The following is a 16,423-nucleotide window of genomic DNA, read 5'->3' on the forward strand; positions in this document are numbered from 1 at the left end:
AAGATTGGGGGGCCATATGGAATGCTAGGAACCACGCAAACTGGGGTTGGCTGTGTGCAAGGCAAATGTCCACTGTACCATCACTTTTGCCTATTTATATATTATTAACTTCTGTTATATTTACATTAGAGTGTTTCATTATGTCTTGAAGTTTTTTTAGTTTTTTTTTCCTTTTTTCCTTTTTAAAATATTCAAATTGGGTAATCACAATAGATTTATCATCAAGTTCTTTATTTTTATGGTCTAATCTGCCAGTGATCTTCCAGCAAAATTTAAACTTTAATTATTATACTCTTCAACTCCAGTATTTCTGCTTGGCTCCTATTTATATATTGTATTAATTGCTACCTTTATTTTCTGAGACAATCTTTGTATGTTTATATGGTACATAATTTCTAGTTATTTAAGCACATTTAAATTAGATTTAAAAATCTCTACTAAAACTTTGTCTGGAGTTCTTAGCAATAATTTATATTAATATTTTCCTATATAGGGAACATATCTTCTTGTTGCTTTGCATGCCTTAAACACGTTCTTTAAATTGGATATTTTAATGTGACAATTAATGATATTTTATTCCCTCCCCATAGTGTGCTACTTATTTTTGTGGTGGCTGACTGTTAATTATGTTTCTGTACTAAGTTTGTGAAATCTATATTCTTCATCATTGTAGCTACAGAAGTTTTTCTTCTGCTAGTTTTTTCAAGTTCATCTAATAATTTGACAGATGAGTTGAGATTACCACAAATGTTAGAATAAATAAAAACTTCCCAGCCTCTGTAGATAAACTATGTGTGTTGAAGCATTCCTTTAACACGTAGCCAGACTGTTTAAAACTCTGCTACAACCTTTGCTTTGTTGGTGCAGAACCTGAAAGTCGCCAGATGTGAGATCCTATGGTTTTCCTTGAGCATTTTCTGAGCATGTTCTCCACATTGAACCTGCACATGGCCTTCCAGATACCCAGGGATATTAGGTAGCTTCCAAGCCTTTATTCCTTAAACCATCTTGTACCCTTTTTTCCTTTCTATCTTTCTTCCATTGTTACTCGAATTGCCCTTGTCTCCAGTAGCAGCAGCAAAAGAATTCATCATTAAATGCTTGTGGAAAATGTCCTCTAGGCCTGAGCCCTAAGAGAGTTCTGAGTTGATTGAAATAAAAGCAAGTCTGAGTCAATTTAGGAGGCCATCTGACAAGTCAAAACAAACGTACATTTCTTTGAGAACAAGATCCATTCTTCTCCTCCAGTATTAGGAAATATTTCCCACACATTTTCACTGTTGTCTTCAAAGTTACTGACTAGATGAGTAGCAGGGGGTGGTGTAAGAGTTCATTAAAACACCAGCAATCTTTGTGGCCGGAGCGATGATGCAACAATAGGCCTTTGCCTTGCATGTGGCTGACCCAGGACATTTCGATCCCCCAGGGTCCCCCATATGGTCCCCAAACTATGAGGGATTTCTGAGCACATAGTCAGAAGTAACCCTTGAGCATCACTGGGTGTGCCCCAAAACAAAAACAAACAACAACAACAACAACAAAGACACCAGTAATCTTTGAGGCCCAAGACTTTATATCTCAGGAAAACATTTACTTGCTTGCTTAACCTTGATTTGTTTCCAGGGTTCTGATGAAATTAATTTTCATAGTTATTTCTTTTTATAGAAGAACAGAAGTTTTATCCCTAAGTATAATTTTAGCTTTTACAACTGGATTTATAACACACCACAAGCTAGTTTTTGTACACCATATGAGTTGAGGGCTGAGGTTCAATTTTGCTACATAAATATAAAATTATTCTGTCTCCATTTGTTGAATAGAAAGAATTTTCTTTTCTTACTAAATTATCTCAGACCTTTGTTGAAAATCCATTAGCTTGATATTTTTAGAACTCTGTTCTGGTTTTATTTGTCTATGTTTCAACTAATACCAGACTTTCTTTTTGTGTGTGTGTTTGTTTTGGGGTCACACCAACTATATTCAGGGCTTACTCCTGGCTCTGCATTCAAGAATTACTCTGGTGTTTCTGGTGGTGCTCAGGGAACCATATGATATGTCAAATATCGAACCCTGTTGGCAGTGTGCAAGACAAGTGCCATACCCACCGTTCTATCTTACCCAATACCATACCGTCTTGATTATTATAGATGCAATATTAGTCTTGAAATCAGATGTCTTGTAAGTCCTCAAATTTTGTTATTCCTTTTCAAAATTGTTCTGGCTATCCTTGCCAGAATTTTTGGAATCAATTCATTCATTTGTTCAAAACCACATTGCAATTGGGTTGAGACTAGGATTGCATTGAGTCTAGAAATCAATTTGCCCATTTTTGAATTTGCCCATTCTTGAATCAATGTTAATCAGGTTTTCTCGTTATCATTTCATCAAAACAACTTCTGTCAAAATTACCAAGGACCTTTATGTCGCCAATTTAAGAATCAGTTTTCAGTATCTTCTTATCTGCATATAACACCTTCTATAACATATCTTCCCATAATTACCTATCATTGCTACCCATACTCTGCCTGATAGCATTGGTTATCATTTATTATACATAAAACATCTATATATTCTGTATTTATTCATTGCAGGTTTTTATGAATAGAATGGCAGCTTATCTCTATTTTTCAGAATATGAGTTTCATGGTGGCAGGGACTTTACTTTATCCATTGCTATGTTTCCAGAGCATAAAATTGTGCAAGGAACAGAGTAAGTCTTTGATAATTACTTATAGAAGAAAAGAAAGGAAGAAAAGAAGGAAGGAAGGAAGGAAGGAAGGAAGGAAGGAAGGAAGGAAGGAAGGAAGGAAGGAAGGAAGGAAGGAAGGAAGGAAGGAAGGAAGGAAGGAAGGGAGGGAGGGAGGGAGGGAGGGAAGGAAGAAAGGAAGGAAGGAAGGAAGGAAGGAAGAAAGGAAGGAAGGAAGGAAGGAAGGGAGGGAGGGAGGGAGTGAAGGAAGAAAGGAGGAAGGGGGGAAGGAAGAAAGGAGGGAGGGAGGGAGGGAGGAAGGGAGGGAGGGAAGGAGGAAGGGAGGGAGGGAGGGAAGGAAGAAGGGAGGGAGGGAAAGAGGAAAGGAGGGAGGGAAGGAGGAAGGGAGGGAGGGAAGGAGTAAGGGAGGGAGGGAAGGAGGAAGGGAGGGAGGGAAGGAGGAAGGAAGGGAGGAAGGGAGGGAGGGAGGGAGGGAAGAGAGAAAAGAAAGGAATTTTCATCATTGCAAGCAATCTCTGATTGCTTCATTATTCCTTATCTATAGCTGAAGTATTTGAGACAGCACTTACAAAGAGAAAGGAACCTGTGTGCTGATCTCCAAATTATGGAAGGCAGTACTTTTCTATATTGTGTGGAAAAGGAGGAGTCTAAATAACTGATCAACATTCCTAATGTCTGAAAGTGGGCATTCCAAAGGTCAGCATTCAGCATTATATCTTAGACCACCTCTAGAATCCATCACAATGAAGAAAGAGAGCATAGTAGGTGGTGGGGTCCAAGGCAACACAGAGGGATCCTTTCCATAACTCACTAGGTTCATTGGTCTGTGGCCTGGAGGCATGGTGGGGTTGTCTGGGGATATTCAAAGACTCACCTCTATGATATTGAGCTGTGACCAGTCCAGGAACCACAAAGAAGGCATCTCCGAGCGAGTCCAGAAGAGCATCTCGTACTTCTAACTCAGATCGCTTGCCGGGGAAGTATTCTTCAGCCACAAGCTGTGAATACTGGGTGGAGGTGCGCTGCAAGGAAATCACAGGAGAGCCCCATGAGGGACGGCAGCCCCTGAGCACAATGCTGAGAGCTCCCCAGGCACTGCCTCCCTGCTTCCACTTGGAAATTCTGTGATGTGAGGATAATAAATGATACCCATTTCCCCGGGGAGAGTTCTGAGACTGAGGTAAAGTGGGCTGTCCAAAATGATGGACCCATGAGCTAGAGAGGGTGTGTGGTCCTAGGAAAAAGAAAAAGCACCTCGTTTTAAAACACTTGCTCCCTCTCTTCTCAGTCATCAAAACTGCTGTCTGACAAGGCCACATACTTGCTGACGCATGAGCTCGCTCCAAACATAACTGGTTCCAGCTAGGCCTAAAACTCTCCCCTGTGCAACTCTTCCACTGAGCATGTGTAAAAGGTCACTTACCTTTTTTTTTTTTTTTTTTTTTTTGGCTTTTGGCTTTTGGCTTTTGGGCGACACCCTGTGATGCTCAGGGGTTACTCCTGGCTATGCACTCAGAAATCACTCCTGGCTTGGGGGACCATATGGGATGCCAGGGAATCGAACCATGGTTCATCCTAGGTTAATGTGTGCAAGACAAACATCCTACCACTTGCGTCACTGCTCCAGCCCCAGAAGGCCACTTTCTGACGGTGGGATGGTGGGAAGCACTGACAGCCTCTGGGCATGCATCCTAATGTCCTCCCCACTCCCAGCTAACAGCTTTGGACTTTCCACCAAGCAAAGCACCACACCTTTTTGTGAAAACATTTTGTGAGAACCTTCACAAATTTGGCAAACTTCTGTGGGGGTCAAATATGTCTCCTAGAGCCTTTGTAGCCCACATTAGTATCCATGTGAGAATGAAATGATGTTAAACAAACCCCACATTGCTCAAAGACCTGCTGTTTTGAACTGATGAAAAACAGCTCCCAGAATTCTCCAAGGCCCCTTCCCATTCTCCTGCATCTTCCCACACGGTCCCCTTCCATTCCTGGGACCAAATTCAAGTATTTCCTGAGCTCAGGTCCAGGTTCTAGTCCACCTCCAGTGAGATCATCTCTTGTGGTGTACCCCAAGACCCACCCATTTCTGGGAGGGGTCTAGGGAACCGGATAATAGGTGTGACCCTACCTGCAAAACCGCCCATTCCTGGGAGGGGTCGGAAAAAAGTTAGATAAGCCTGGGACGAAAGGGATTCGGCCCTTTTTGTCTCTTGGCCGGCTTTTGGATCTTTGGGCCGCATGGAGCCCAAAGGGAAGATGGCTAACAGGAGATAAGATGCAGGGCTAGCAAAATAATGCTGTGCTTGAAAGGTTGACATAGGCCACACACCTGTGGTGGCTAGGGCATGAATAAAGATGATTCTTCCTGAAGCCTGCGTGTGAGTGAGTGATTTCACCTGGGCCTGGGACCCGGCCGGCTGGATGGAGTTGCAGAGCCATGTGGCCTGGGGTGGCAGAAAGGAATCCATCGCCATCCATCGCCATCCAGCCCCATCGTTAATTATTTTATGCAACAATCTCTCACCAACTTAAGCCATTCAATATTCACTACCTGCTTCTATTTGAAAAGCTCTCACATTGTAGCTGCCAGGGCAAGACTGAGATTCGCAAACTCCCCACTCAGCTGTAAAGCCTGGGGGAGCCCCTGTCTGCAGAGTGCCCTATTTTGCAGTCTTTTCCTTGATATGCCCCTTTCTCCAGTGGGAATGGAATCCAGTTCCTCTTCTCTTTCCAGGCCCTTTCCAGGTAGACTTTGCATTCTTCTTGTGGTGTCTCAGGGCAGTGCATACCCCCTCCACACTCCCAGCCTTTGTGTTATAGCCACACATGTTAGCAGGTCACCCTAGTCCCCCAAACCCTACACTCAGAATTTCTCCTCTAGGTTTCTTAAACCACCTACCTCTGCTCCTCTAGCATCAGAAAAGCCTAATTCATCACAAAACTCCACTCCCTAAGGAGCCAGCTGCTCTGATTCCTGTTGCCTACAGAGCATGTCAGGATTGCTACCCAACAGCATACAGGTTCCTTGAGTGCAGAGAAGGTATCCTCTGAATGCACCTGAGAGCCCAGGGAAAGGTCAGACATGGGGATTCCTAATGTTTGTTCAATGAATGCATGGAACAAACTAGGCGCAAAGTATCCAGGCAAGCAGAACTGAAGGGAATCTGTCTCCATTGTCATGCTTCATGGTGGTTATCAATCTTTTTACATCTGTGCACCAGCACAAGTTTGAAGGCCAGTAGTTATAAACCATAGATCTTGGATTGATCTGTGCAAAGGACTATAGCATAAATGACTGGGATGTGACCCCCATATTAGGACCTGACAAGGGTCCTGACAAGGATGTGCAAAATCCAGGCCCCTTTCCTGAACATGTCTCACAATTCACAATATTTCAGGGTAGATAACATAGGACTTATGATGCATATTATATAAGAAGGGTTCAGGAAGGCACAGGTGGTAGAGCTGCCATCAGCACCCACGTTAATATGCATGCAGAGAAACCTCTGGGTAGTGGGATAAACAAAGAAAAAGAACATGGGACAACAATAACAACTAGTGGTCGCATATCAGCTAAGTCAGGTTTGACTGCTGTGTGTTATTTTAAATTTATTTTATTTTAATTTCAGTTTTGATTTAGGGGTCATACCCAGCAGTGCTCAAGGCTTACTCTTGACTTTGTGCTCAGGAATCACTCCTGGTGAGCTTGCAAGACCACATGGGATGCTGGGGATCAAATGTAGGTTGACTACAAACAAGGCAAATACTCTATCTGCTGTATTATTGCTCTGGTCCCAGTAATTTTCAAAGGTCTTTATAATTTAGGGTGGTATATATTGGATGGCAGAACTACACTGACTAACAAGGAAGGAGCAAATAAGTGAGAACTTGTACTCCCAGCCCCTACCCTGAGGTTTAAGTGACCAGATCTTAAGAGAGCTATTGCTAAGCTCACTTACCAAAGTTTTGTGCACCAGCATCAAAGCATAGGACTTGTTGATGCCCTGGAAGACTTCAGGAAACTCTTTCTGTGAAGAGAAGTGAGTTATTTTTGTGTGAGCATATGTGTGTGAGAGCACATCGGGGCCATCAGAAAGGAGGCTAGCTGCTCCCTTTTAGAGGGTCAGTTGGAGGTGGAAACCCTTTCAGTCTCTAGGGCAGCCTTCTCTTTCCAGCTCCCTAACTCACATTAAAGCCCCTCTTGGCCCTTAGTACTCTAAGAAATCTCCCTTCTCCCCGCCCAACCCCTGCCTGTACTCTAGACAGGCTTTCTATTTCCCTCACACATTCTCATTGTTAAGATAGTTCACAATGTAGTTATTTCTCTAACTAAACTCACCCCTCTTTGTGGTGAGCTTCATGAGGTGAGCTGGAACTTCCAGCCCTCCTCTCTTTTGTATCTGAAAATTATTATTGCAAGAATGTCTTTCATTTTTCTTAAAAACCATAGATGAGTGAGACCATTCTGCATCTTTCTCTCTCTCTCTGGCTTATTTCACTCATCATAATAGATTCCATGTACATCCATGTATAGGAAAATTTCATGACTTCATCTCTCCTAACAGCTGCATAATATTCCATTGTGTATATGTACCACAGTTCCTTTAGCCATTCATTTGTTGAAAGGCATCTTGGCTGTTTCCAGAGTCTTGCTATGGTAAATAGTGCTGCAATGAATATAGGTGTAAGGAAGGGATTTTTGTATTGTATTTTTGTGTTCCTAGGGTATATTCCTAGGAGTGGTATAGCTGGATCATATGGGAGCTCGAAGAAATCAGTTTTTCAACTTCACTGTTTCTACCCCTGGTGATGGGTGCAAGAGACTAGAGATTTGTGGCTATTCACTGTCATTGCTAGAGTTTTGGTCGAGCATAGAGTACGTAGTGAATATATAGTAAATGAGGAGTTCATATAGGTTGAATGGATGAGACTAAGGCAGGTAATCAGATAGATTTGAAAAAGGAGTCATCCTACTACCTACTCAGGATGAAGAACTGGCTTTGCCCAAGAGAGACTCAAAGTACTAAGGTTTGGTCACAGTGGTTGAGGTCACTGTCAGAAGCACACAAGTTAAAAATCCTCTTCTTGATCATTTTAAGGGGGAAATTAATATACTGAGCTTAATTTTTCAGAGTAATATGGGAGAGTCATTCTGGAATACCTTTTCTGTAGATAGATAGATAGATAGATAGATAGATAGATAGATAGATAGATAGATAGATAGATAGATAGATAGATAGATAGATAGATAGATAGATATCCTCTACTCTCTCTCTTCTCTCCCATCTCCCAAATGAAACAATTTTACTTCACTATCTTCTCCAGAAATTCTTTTCTGTGGCACAAAGACAAAAAGCCTAAATTAGGGTGGAGAATGGGATTGACTTGTTTTGTTTTGGGGCCAAGAGCTGGCAATACTCAGGGGTAATTCCTAGCTCTATGCTTGGTAGTGTTCCTGGTGGTGCTCAGGGGACCATGCAGTGCCAGGGATTGAACCCAGCTCTCCAATTTGCAAAACATGTTTTCAACCTTTAATGCTATCTATCTGACCCTGAGACTAACATATTTTCTGATAAGACCACATCCTACCTCAATCTGAAAACCACTTTTCTCCCAGAATTCAGTTAGTAGGAACCAGCTTCCATACCTTGATGATCAAGTGGTTCTCAGGGGGCAGCTTGATGGCTGCCCTAAAAGAGCTGGCAGGTCTTTTAATGTCTATGTCATGCAGAAGCTCATGCAGATTTTATCAGTTCTGAAGCCTCCTGGAAACTCAACCCATCAAGAATGAGCTCTCTCTGTTGTGTTTACCTACTGTTCTCTGGTCCTCCTTTGCACTCTCTGGCAACAACATGATTAAATACTTTTGCAAGTTGCACAACTTATAAGGGTTTTCTTGGAAGTCAAGTGCCTGAATTGAGGCAGAACATAATATTTTCCTGAAACTCTCTCAAACAGTTGAATTTTATCTGTGAAACAGTAACTACTCTTTTTTTTTTTTTTTTTTGGTTTTTGGGCCACACCCTGTGACGCTCAGGGGTTACTCCTGGCTATGCGCTCAGAAGTTGCTCCTGGCTTCTTGGGGGACCATATGGGACGCCGGGGGATCGAACCGCGGTCCGTCCTAGGCTAGCGCAGGCAAGGCAGGCACCTTACCTCCAGCGCCACCGCCCAGCCCCAGTAACTACTCTTTTAAAATAACCATTTGTGGGCCAGAGCAATAGCACAGAGGTAGACATTTGTCTTGCATGCGGTTAACTTGGGTTTGATCCCCTGCATTCGATATGACACCCCCCACTCCCAAGCCTGGAGCTTGCCGGGATTAATTTCTGAGTGCAGAGTCAGGAGTAACCCCTGAGTGCCACTGGGTATGACCCCCCGAACAAAACAAACAAAATAATAATAATTTGGGTGTCTGAAACTCAGATAAAATGAATATATTATCATATATTAAATTGGTATATTACAATAATTATAAATAATATATTGTCATGTATTAAATAATGTATTAAAATACATATGTTATATAAAATGAATAAATTATATACAAGTTATATATTTTATATAAAATGAATATATTAAATGTTATGAATATATATCATATAGATAAATAGATAAATGAAAATCCCCTCCTACAGTTATTTAAAAAAATAAAGGCTGTGAAGTTTTTTTGCAGTAAATCTCTACAAGGGACTTTAATGGCCACCTTTTCCTCAATTGTCCTCTATCAGAGAGAGGAGAAGTGATTACTGTGAAACAGGCTCCTGTCTGCAGGAGACTTGGAGCCATTGATGAAAATGCCCAGCTGTGGAGGCAAAGTCATTTCATTGTTGACGGAGCAACAAGAAGCACAGTTGAAATGCTTACCAAGGGCAGGAGGTAGCCACATTCGTGGTTATTAACTCCAATGATGGAAGGAACTGGATGAAATGTGCTCTGAGTCAATAGGTCTAGAGGCTCATCAGTAATGAAGAAACCATCAATCACGCGAACAAAAGACTTGCTTTCCTGAAAATAAGGAAGAAGAAAGAGAGAGGAATCAACCACTGTGTGTACTCACCAAGTCTGTGCTCAGGCTCTTGCCATGTTGAGCCAACCCTCTCTAGCAGTGACCAAAATGCAGGACAAAAAGGAAAGTAGGCCCCTATTGATTTGTCCAAACTGGGTGAATCTTACCACTTGTTTGGGCAAAAATCTTTAACTTTTTCTTGCCATGCTACTATAACCTGCTAATTAAGTACAATAATAATAAGTATAATAGGTAAAATAAGGTATTAATAATAAAAATAATAATCTTCCTAAAATAAAGATAGTACCCAAGCTGAGATAAAAATAGTATCTCAAGCTAAGACAAGAGGCAGCAGAAACAATGTCACCAGGCATCTTATTAGAAAGGAAAATTCTCTGACCCCACTTAGGTCTACAAAATTCTAAAGTGCAGCTCAACTGACTTATTTTCATAAATTTCCTCAGGTGATTTTGACATATGGTTAAGTATGGGCAAATGGTCCAGGAAGAGTGAGGAACAGAGAGAGTGGCCAGGTTGAGAGATCAAGGGAAGATCATCTTCCTGAGCTGTCCCTCTCACAGATTCAGGGTATACTGTAGATTTTGCTGGATATTCCTTGGGACTCTGGAAGTGGGGATTAAAAAATGAGCACAGAAAAGCTGTCAGGCTGCCATGGGGCAAGGACCAGTTGTTACCATTCCTCCACATTCTAGCATGATCCACAGCAGATGCTGAATTCTGGCCAAACAACTATTGATCAAATGCTGTAATCTGACAGATAACAAGGCCACTCTGTCAACACTGTCAAAGGCTTGCAGGATGGGAAACCACATAAAAACTCATTTGGTTGGAGTCAGCCTGGGATTAAGTTTTGTCGGCAGTCATCTCAACCCAACCTAAATACTTGCAAAGCATCTCCCTGGTTCAAAGGGAGCAGATATTGCTTTAAATTGAAGAGAGAGAGAGAGAGAGAGAGAGAGAGAGAGAGAGAGAGAGAGAGAGAGAGAGAGAGAGAGAGAGAGAGAGAGAGAGAGAATGTTCTGGGCCACAACAGCTTTCAGACAGAACTTCTAGCTTTTGGTGTGACTTGAGATCCTGGTATCATGTGAAACAGGTGAGGGTCCTCTCAATGAGGGGCTCTCAGTGATTCTAGTGACAGCCTTTTAATTTAGTTTGATCTTCTACACAGTAGATTTTTTTGTTTGGGGTTTTGTTTTTATGTTTATGTTAACCATTACTATGCATCCCCAGCCACCATCTTTCTGGATCTTAAATCAGGAGGGATGAGAGAGGCAGAATGTTTCTTTCACACCACTCAAAAAGCAACCCTTCCCTCAAATTCTTTCTCCCGTCTTCACCTTGCTGATGTTTAGCAACTCCTGGGAAGATTTTGTCCTCAGGCACTGAAGCAGAGCCACGGAGTCGGATGCCTTGCAATCACAGATTCCCGCAATTGCTGCCAACTGTTTTCAGAGAAGGAGCAAGTCAGATCAGGAAAGCCTCCAGAAAACCAAGTTGGAAAGAGTCATCAATCCAGCTGTAGTGTAGGCCTTCCTGCATGAAGTCCCCACACCCCACCACCTTGTACTTATAATGGTATTGATTTTATTGAGTGAGATTGACACTTGACGGGCCACATTCTCTGGCCATTACTCTTGCCACCTATCTTCAGCCATTGTTAAACAGGGGAAAATGGTTTGTCAGTTCATGACATGGCAGAAATTCAGATTCCTAGTCCCAAAAAAGATAATATGGAGGTGTTGGCACCGTTGTCTAGGCTCCCCCCCAGAGTCCCGAACCCCAAACTCTGAGATACTCAATGAAGTTGCCACCCCAAGTGTGGCATCACAAGCTGCTTAGGGTCAACAGAGGCTTATCTCTGAGTCTGTCTCATCAGTTCTCTCATTTAAAAAAATTTTTTATTTAGCCTTTTTTTAGGGCTAGACTCAATGATGCTCAGGGCTTACTCTTATTTGTTGTTTGTTTGTTTGTTTGAGGGCCATACCTTGTGGCGCTTAGGCATTTCTCCTAGTTCTGTGCTCAGAAATCACTCCTGAATGACTCAGGGGACTGTATGAGATTCTGGAGATCAAAACAAGGTTGGCCACATGCTAGGCAAATATCCTGTTGTCAGTTCTCTTTAAATCTCCCCTCTACCTCCTGGCCAAGAATGCCCTGAACATGTTTTTTACTCTTGCCACCATTTTCCACCTTTATCCGGATGTTCGTTTGGGTCACTAAAGTCCTCATGAGCCCCTTCTGTTACCCTAGGAAGTGCCATGTTTTTCACCCATTTCCCCACATGTGTACTTGCCCTTGAAAGTAATGGTTCTGAGGTCAGGAGATAGAATAGTTGCTCAGCAGGTGCCAGACCCAGCCAGGTTCAATTCCTGCACCACATGTTCCCCTGAGCACCAGCAGGTGTAGCTCTAAAGGCCTCTAAGCAACACCAGAGCAGGCTCAGTAGTCCCCAGCCTCACAGGGTCTGAACAGCACCACAATCTCAAACCTTCACAATCAACCACAGGCCCAGTTGACAACAAATTGCTGGTGGGGACTCTGAGTCTCCCAAACACCACTTGGGAATAGCCCACCCCAAGAAAGTGATGGTCCTGATACTTCTCTAGAAGTCACAAATGCTCTGAACAACCAATGACAGCTGCAGGCCTTCTTCCTGGAAAACATAGGACTGTCCAAAGCATAAAGTAAAAGGTACCAGGGTTCATCTTCCACATGATCCATGAACTGTGGGTGGTTTGTGCCTTTTCAGGTAGATGCAGAGAGTAGTTTCTTCACTTAGAACCCTGCAGGACCTCACAGAGAGCTGACAAAAATGGCAGGCAGCCCTTATTCTGTGTGCAGTGAATGAGATAGAGTGTCAATATAAACTATAAGTGGCTTTCAGGTATCTGGGTACCAACTCAATCCTTTCTGAGTCACGAGGGAAAGAGTTTTCACATAGTGTGACTCTGTTTCTGCTCTCCTGGTTTGTTGCTATTTTTGGTAAGCTGTTGAAGAAAATTTAGCCCATAGTGCCATGATTAACTGATATTCGGTGACAGCATCAGCACCTGCTTTAACTCATTCACTCAGGCGCATTTACAGTCGCCTGTCACACAGCAGGAACTATACCGGGAGACAAGGCAGACCTTGCACTCTGGGTCCTCACTCTCCGGTAGAGCGTTAAGACAAGATGATAGATGACAAATATCTGGGCACATGCTTCACCCCTCCCCATTCCAATTTCACAATCTCCTGACAGACAATAGTAATCAGCCACGGTGTGACTTCCCACTGAGCTGCTGCTTCAGAATCTTCCCAGTAATTGAGGAGAGGAAGTTCAGGAGAAGAATTATAGCTACTACAGAGGACTGAACTCTACAGAGGACAAGCAAAGAATAATAGTTCTGGTGAGATAGTATAGCAGTAAGGTGCTTAAATTGCCATGACTGACCCTGTTACAATCCTCTCCACCACAAATGGTCCCATGAGCCCCTCTAGGAGTGACCCTGAACACAGAACCAGGATTAAGCCCCAAATATAACCAGGTATGGCTCTAAAACCAACAATAGCAAAAAAAATATGACACAAGCATAAAGGCACACACATAACCGTGCACTAGCCTTACTGCATTGAGTACCTGGCACATTTCCTATGGCACGAAGCTCTCTGCACAGCTGTGGGTGTTGCTGTAATCCTTTGGCCATAGTTGGTTAAGAGGATGCAGCGCCTTCTCTGACTAAGGAGAGACAGTTAGACAGTGTACAATATACTTACATCATTGTTCCTTTCCTTGGCAGAGGCCCTTAGGTAAGGGATGATGGCCACCCCACTCTCCATGATGGCTTTGTGGAATAAGCCCTTGGACAATGGGGACAAGATCTGCAAAGAGAGCACAAGAGACCCAGAAAAATTAGCCACAAGACTCCCCAGCCATCTCCCACACATTTTTTAACTCAAACCACCCAGGTGAGAGAGATAGTACAGATTAGGTGCTTGCCTTGTAACTGACCCCAGTTTCCTGGCACCCCATATGGTCCTCAGAGCACAAAGCCAGAAGAAAACATTATCATGACTGGATGTAGTCCCCAAACCAAACAAAATAAAATGTCTCAAGAAAAATATCTTAAAATTTATGACCTTGAAAAAAAGATATATATCCTGATGTGTGTACGTGTGTGTTAGAGGTGATGTGGGGGCCTCAAGGACTAGCTGTGAGGACCTGAGTAAGTTATGGAACCCGTCCAAGTTCTAGGTCCCTCAGAACTTTGGAGTCCTCTATACTGTATTTGAGTGTTAGCTGGAGAATCTGAGGCAAATGACATTCTATAAGACAGAGTCACAAGTGATCACTAATCAGACCTACTGTGAGAACACAGAAGATTTTGCACCATGTGTGGTCACAGAACAGGCACCCAGAAGTGGTCATTGCCATGGTAGAAAGTTTTGGTCATTATCATCAGGTAACTCTGAAGACATGAAGATTCTTTGCCTGCTTATAGGTGTTCTGGCCAGCAGGAGCTTTGTGAATCCACTTCTATAATCTGGACATCAGGAAACGGCAGGGTTGTGTAGCCCTACTAATAGTACTGTACTCAGTTGGGTACATGGTCCAGCATCTTTGCCACCTCAGTTATCACCCTCTTCCCATTGGCCTCCAAAATTATTCTTTGTTATGCTCACAGTTGTAATTACATAATCAATGAAATATCAAGAGACCCCATGAAAAAGGTGTGTGTGGAATAAAAGAAAAATTTTATTTAGGAAAAAATGTTCTGGTGAAAGCAACTGGAATGTTCTGGAAAATTAGTACTGTCAAAGCAAGTATGAATGCAAGAAGAGTGAAAGGTAAAGAAGAGGGCCCAGAGAGATAGCACAGCAGCTTTTGCCTTGCAAGCGGCCGATCCAGGACCTAAGGTGGTTGGTTCAAATCCTGTTGTCCCATATGGTCCCCTGTGCCTGCCAGGAGCTATTTCTGAGCAGACAGCCAGGAGTAACCCCTGAGCACTGCCGGGTGTGGCCCAAACACCCCCCCAAAAAAAAACAAAAAAAAAAAAAGAAAAGAAAGGTAAAGAAGAAAAGGAGGGTTCCGCATGGACAGGAATCATGGATGCATCAAGTTTTTGAGTTCACACAATGAATCTGAGGCTGTTTTAACCAAGGAACACACCACCACCACCACCTTCTATCAGGCACACCACCACCTCTGAAAAGGAATAGGCCTGTTACAAACCATTGCAACAAAGGGATGTACCTTTATTATTTTTTTTTTTTAGGACACACCAGGCAGCACTCAGGAGTTACTCATGGCTCTGCACTCAAAAATTACTCCTTGAGATGCTCAGACACCATACAAGATTCCAGGGATCAAACCTGATCAGCCAAGTACAAGGCAAATCCCTCCTCACTGTACCCTTGCTCCAGCCCCTGTACCTTTCTCTTTCAAGTGAAAATGAAAAGTCTATAAGTTTCCTCTGTTATTTTATGTATCTAATAAGGTTTCTTATTAAACATATCATGACTGGTCTTCATTATCATAAATTAGAGCTTCAATTTAACAAATGGAAGAGACATTTCCTTCAATGAAACGACATTGGTGATTCCAGCACCTCTAAGAGCAGTATCATCCATATTAGTCCATACTAATGTATCCTCTCCCAGTGAAAATGTTCATCCATGAATTGAAACTGAGCCCCTAACTCTAGGGGAGACTTGGGAAAAGGAGGCATGCCTGAGAGTGCTTGTCCAACATGGAAGAACTAAACAGATGGGAGAGATTCATCATGCTCATCTTATAATGCCCTGCTCCACCCTCATACACACATCCCAGGTTCACAGAGGAAGGACTCACCAGGCTGGAAACACTTATGGCTCCTGCAGACTCGCCAAAGAGGGTCACGGAGTGGGGGTCACCACCAAAGAAGTGAATGTTCTCCTGGACCCAGGTGAGGGCGGCCAGTTGGTCTAGGAAGGCCCAGTTCCCCGGAGCATGCTGGTCCCCTGTGCTGGGAAGAAGTAGGAAAGGGAGCAGGCTTAGTGGCCACTGGGAAGCCAGGTCTGCTGTTCATTCTAGGCTTGGATCTAGCATTCTTTGTATTTTTTTCTTTTGTTTTGGGGTCATACTTGCAGAAATCAGGTTTAATTCCTGGCTCAGTGATCAGGAATCACTTCTGGTGGACTCAGCAGATCAGGGTGTCAGGGATCAAATCCAGGTCAACCCTAAGCAAAATAAGCCACTGTGTTCTCCCACCAGGCTTGATATGGGTCTCTGATAAGCAGATGGAAGCTACATACTCCTGAAAAATGCACTCTCTTAGGTGCAATTTCAGGGAGCTTCTATCTTTTCACATTTTATGGACATAAGCTTCCTGCTATTTGAACTTGTCTTGTAAGGAGCACAATCTTGGCCCTCACTGAACACAGAGGCTCTCATGAAGAACAAAATGAGTGCTCAGATGTGCTGGCAGCACTACATTCTGATGACTGATGCTTCCACAGTCTTTTCCTACATAAGCTACAACCTGCAGCTTTTCTTCCTCTGTCCCTCTGGGGTCTCAATCCATTCCCCCAAGGCTGACAATTAATTCAGTTTTTTATATGGTCAGTGCTGATGGACTATGGATACATTGCTCAGTATTCTGTGTTTGGAAGTGCTGTGGAAAGAGACTATTTCTCTAACCCAAGTTCCACCTTCAGGTGGATCC

The 16,423-nt window shown here is 43.0% G+C and overlaps 1 protein-coding gene across 1 annotated transcript in view; it reads right to left on the reverse strand.

Moving 5' to 3' along the window:
• The window catches only part of CES5A (carboxylesterase 5A), a 69,095-nt gene that overhangs the window by 14,857 nt on the left and 37,815 nt on the right, over nt 1–16,423 (reverse strand). Inside the window, exons 9-14 of the mRNA XM_049787401.1 lie at nt 15,571–15,724; nt 13,497–13,601; nt 11,078–11,182; nt 9,578–9,718; nt 6,670–6,738; nt 3,582–3,729 (exon numbers count right to left, since the gene is read on the reverse strand). Of these exons, the coding sequence (XP_049643358.1) occupies nt 3,582–3,729; nt 6,670–6,738; nt 9,578–9,718; nt 11,078–11,182; nt 13,497–13,601; nt 15,571–15,724 (722 nt within the window). The remainder of the gene's footprint in view (nt 1–3,581; nt 3,730–6,669; nt 6,739–9,577; nt 9,719–11,077; nt 11,183–13,496; nt 13,602–15,570; nt 15,725–16,423) is intronic.

The sequence above is a fragment of the Suncus etruscus genome, chromosome 14 (genome assembly GCF_024139225.1).
Source record: "Suncus etruscus isolate mSunEtr1 chromosome 14, mSunEtr1.pri.cur, whole genome shotgun sequence".
NCBI classification, from domain to species: domain Eukaryota; kingdom Metazoa; phylum Chordata; class Mammalia; order Eulipotyphla; family Soricidae; genus Suncus; species Suncus etruscus.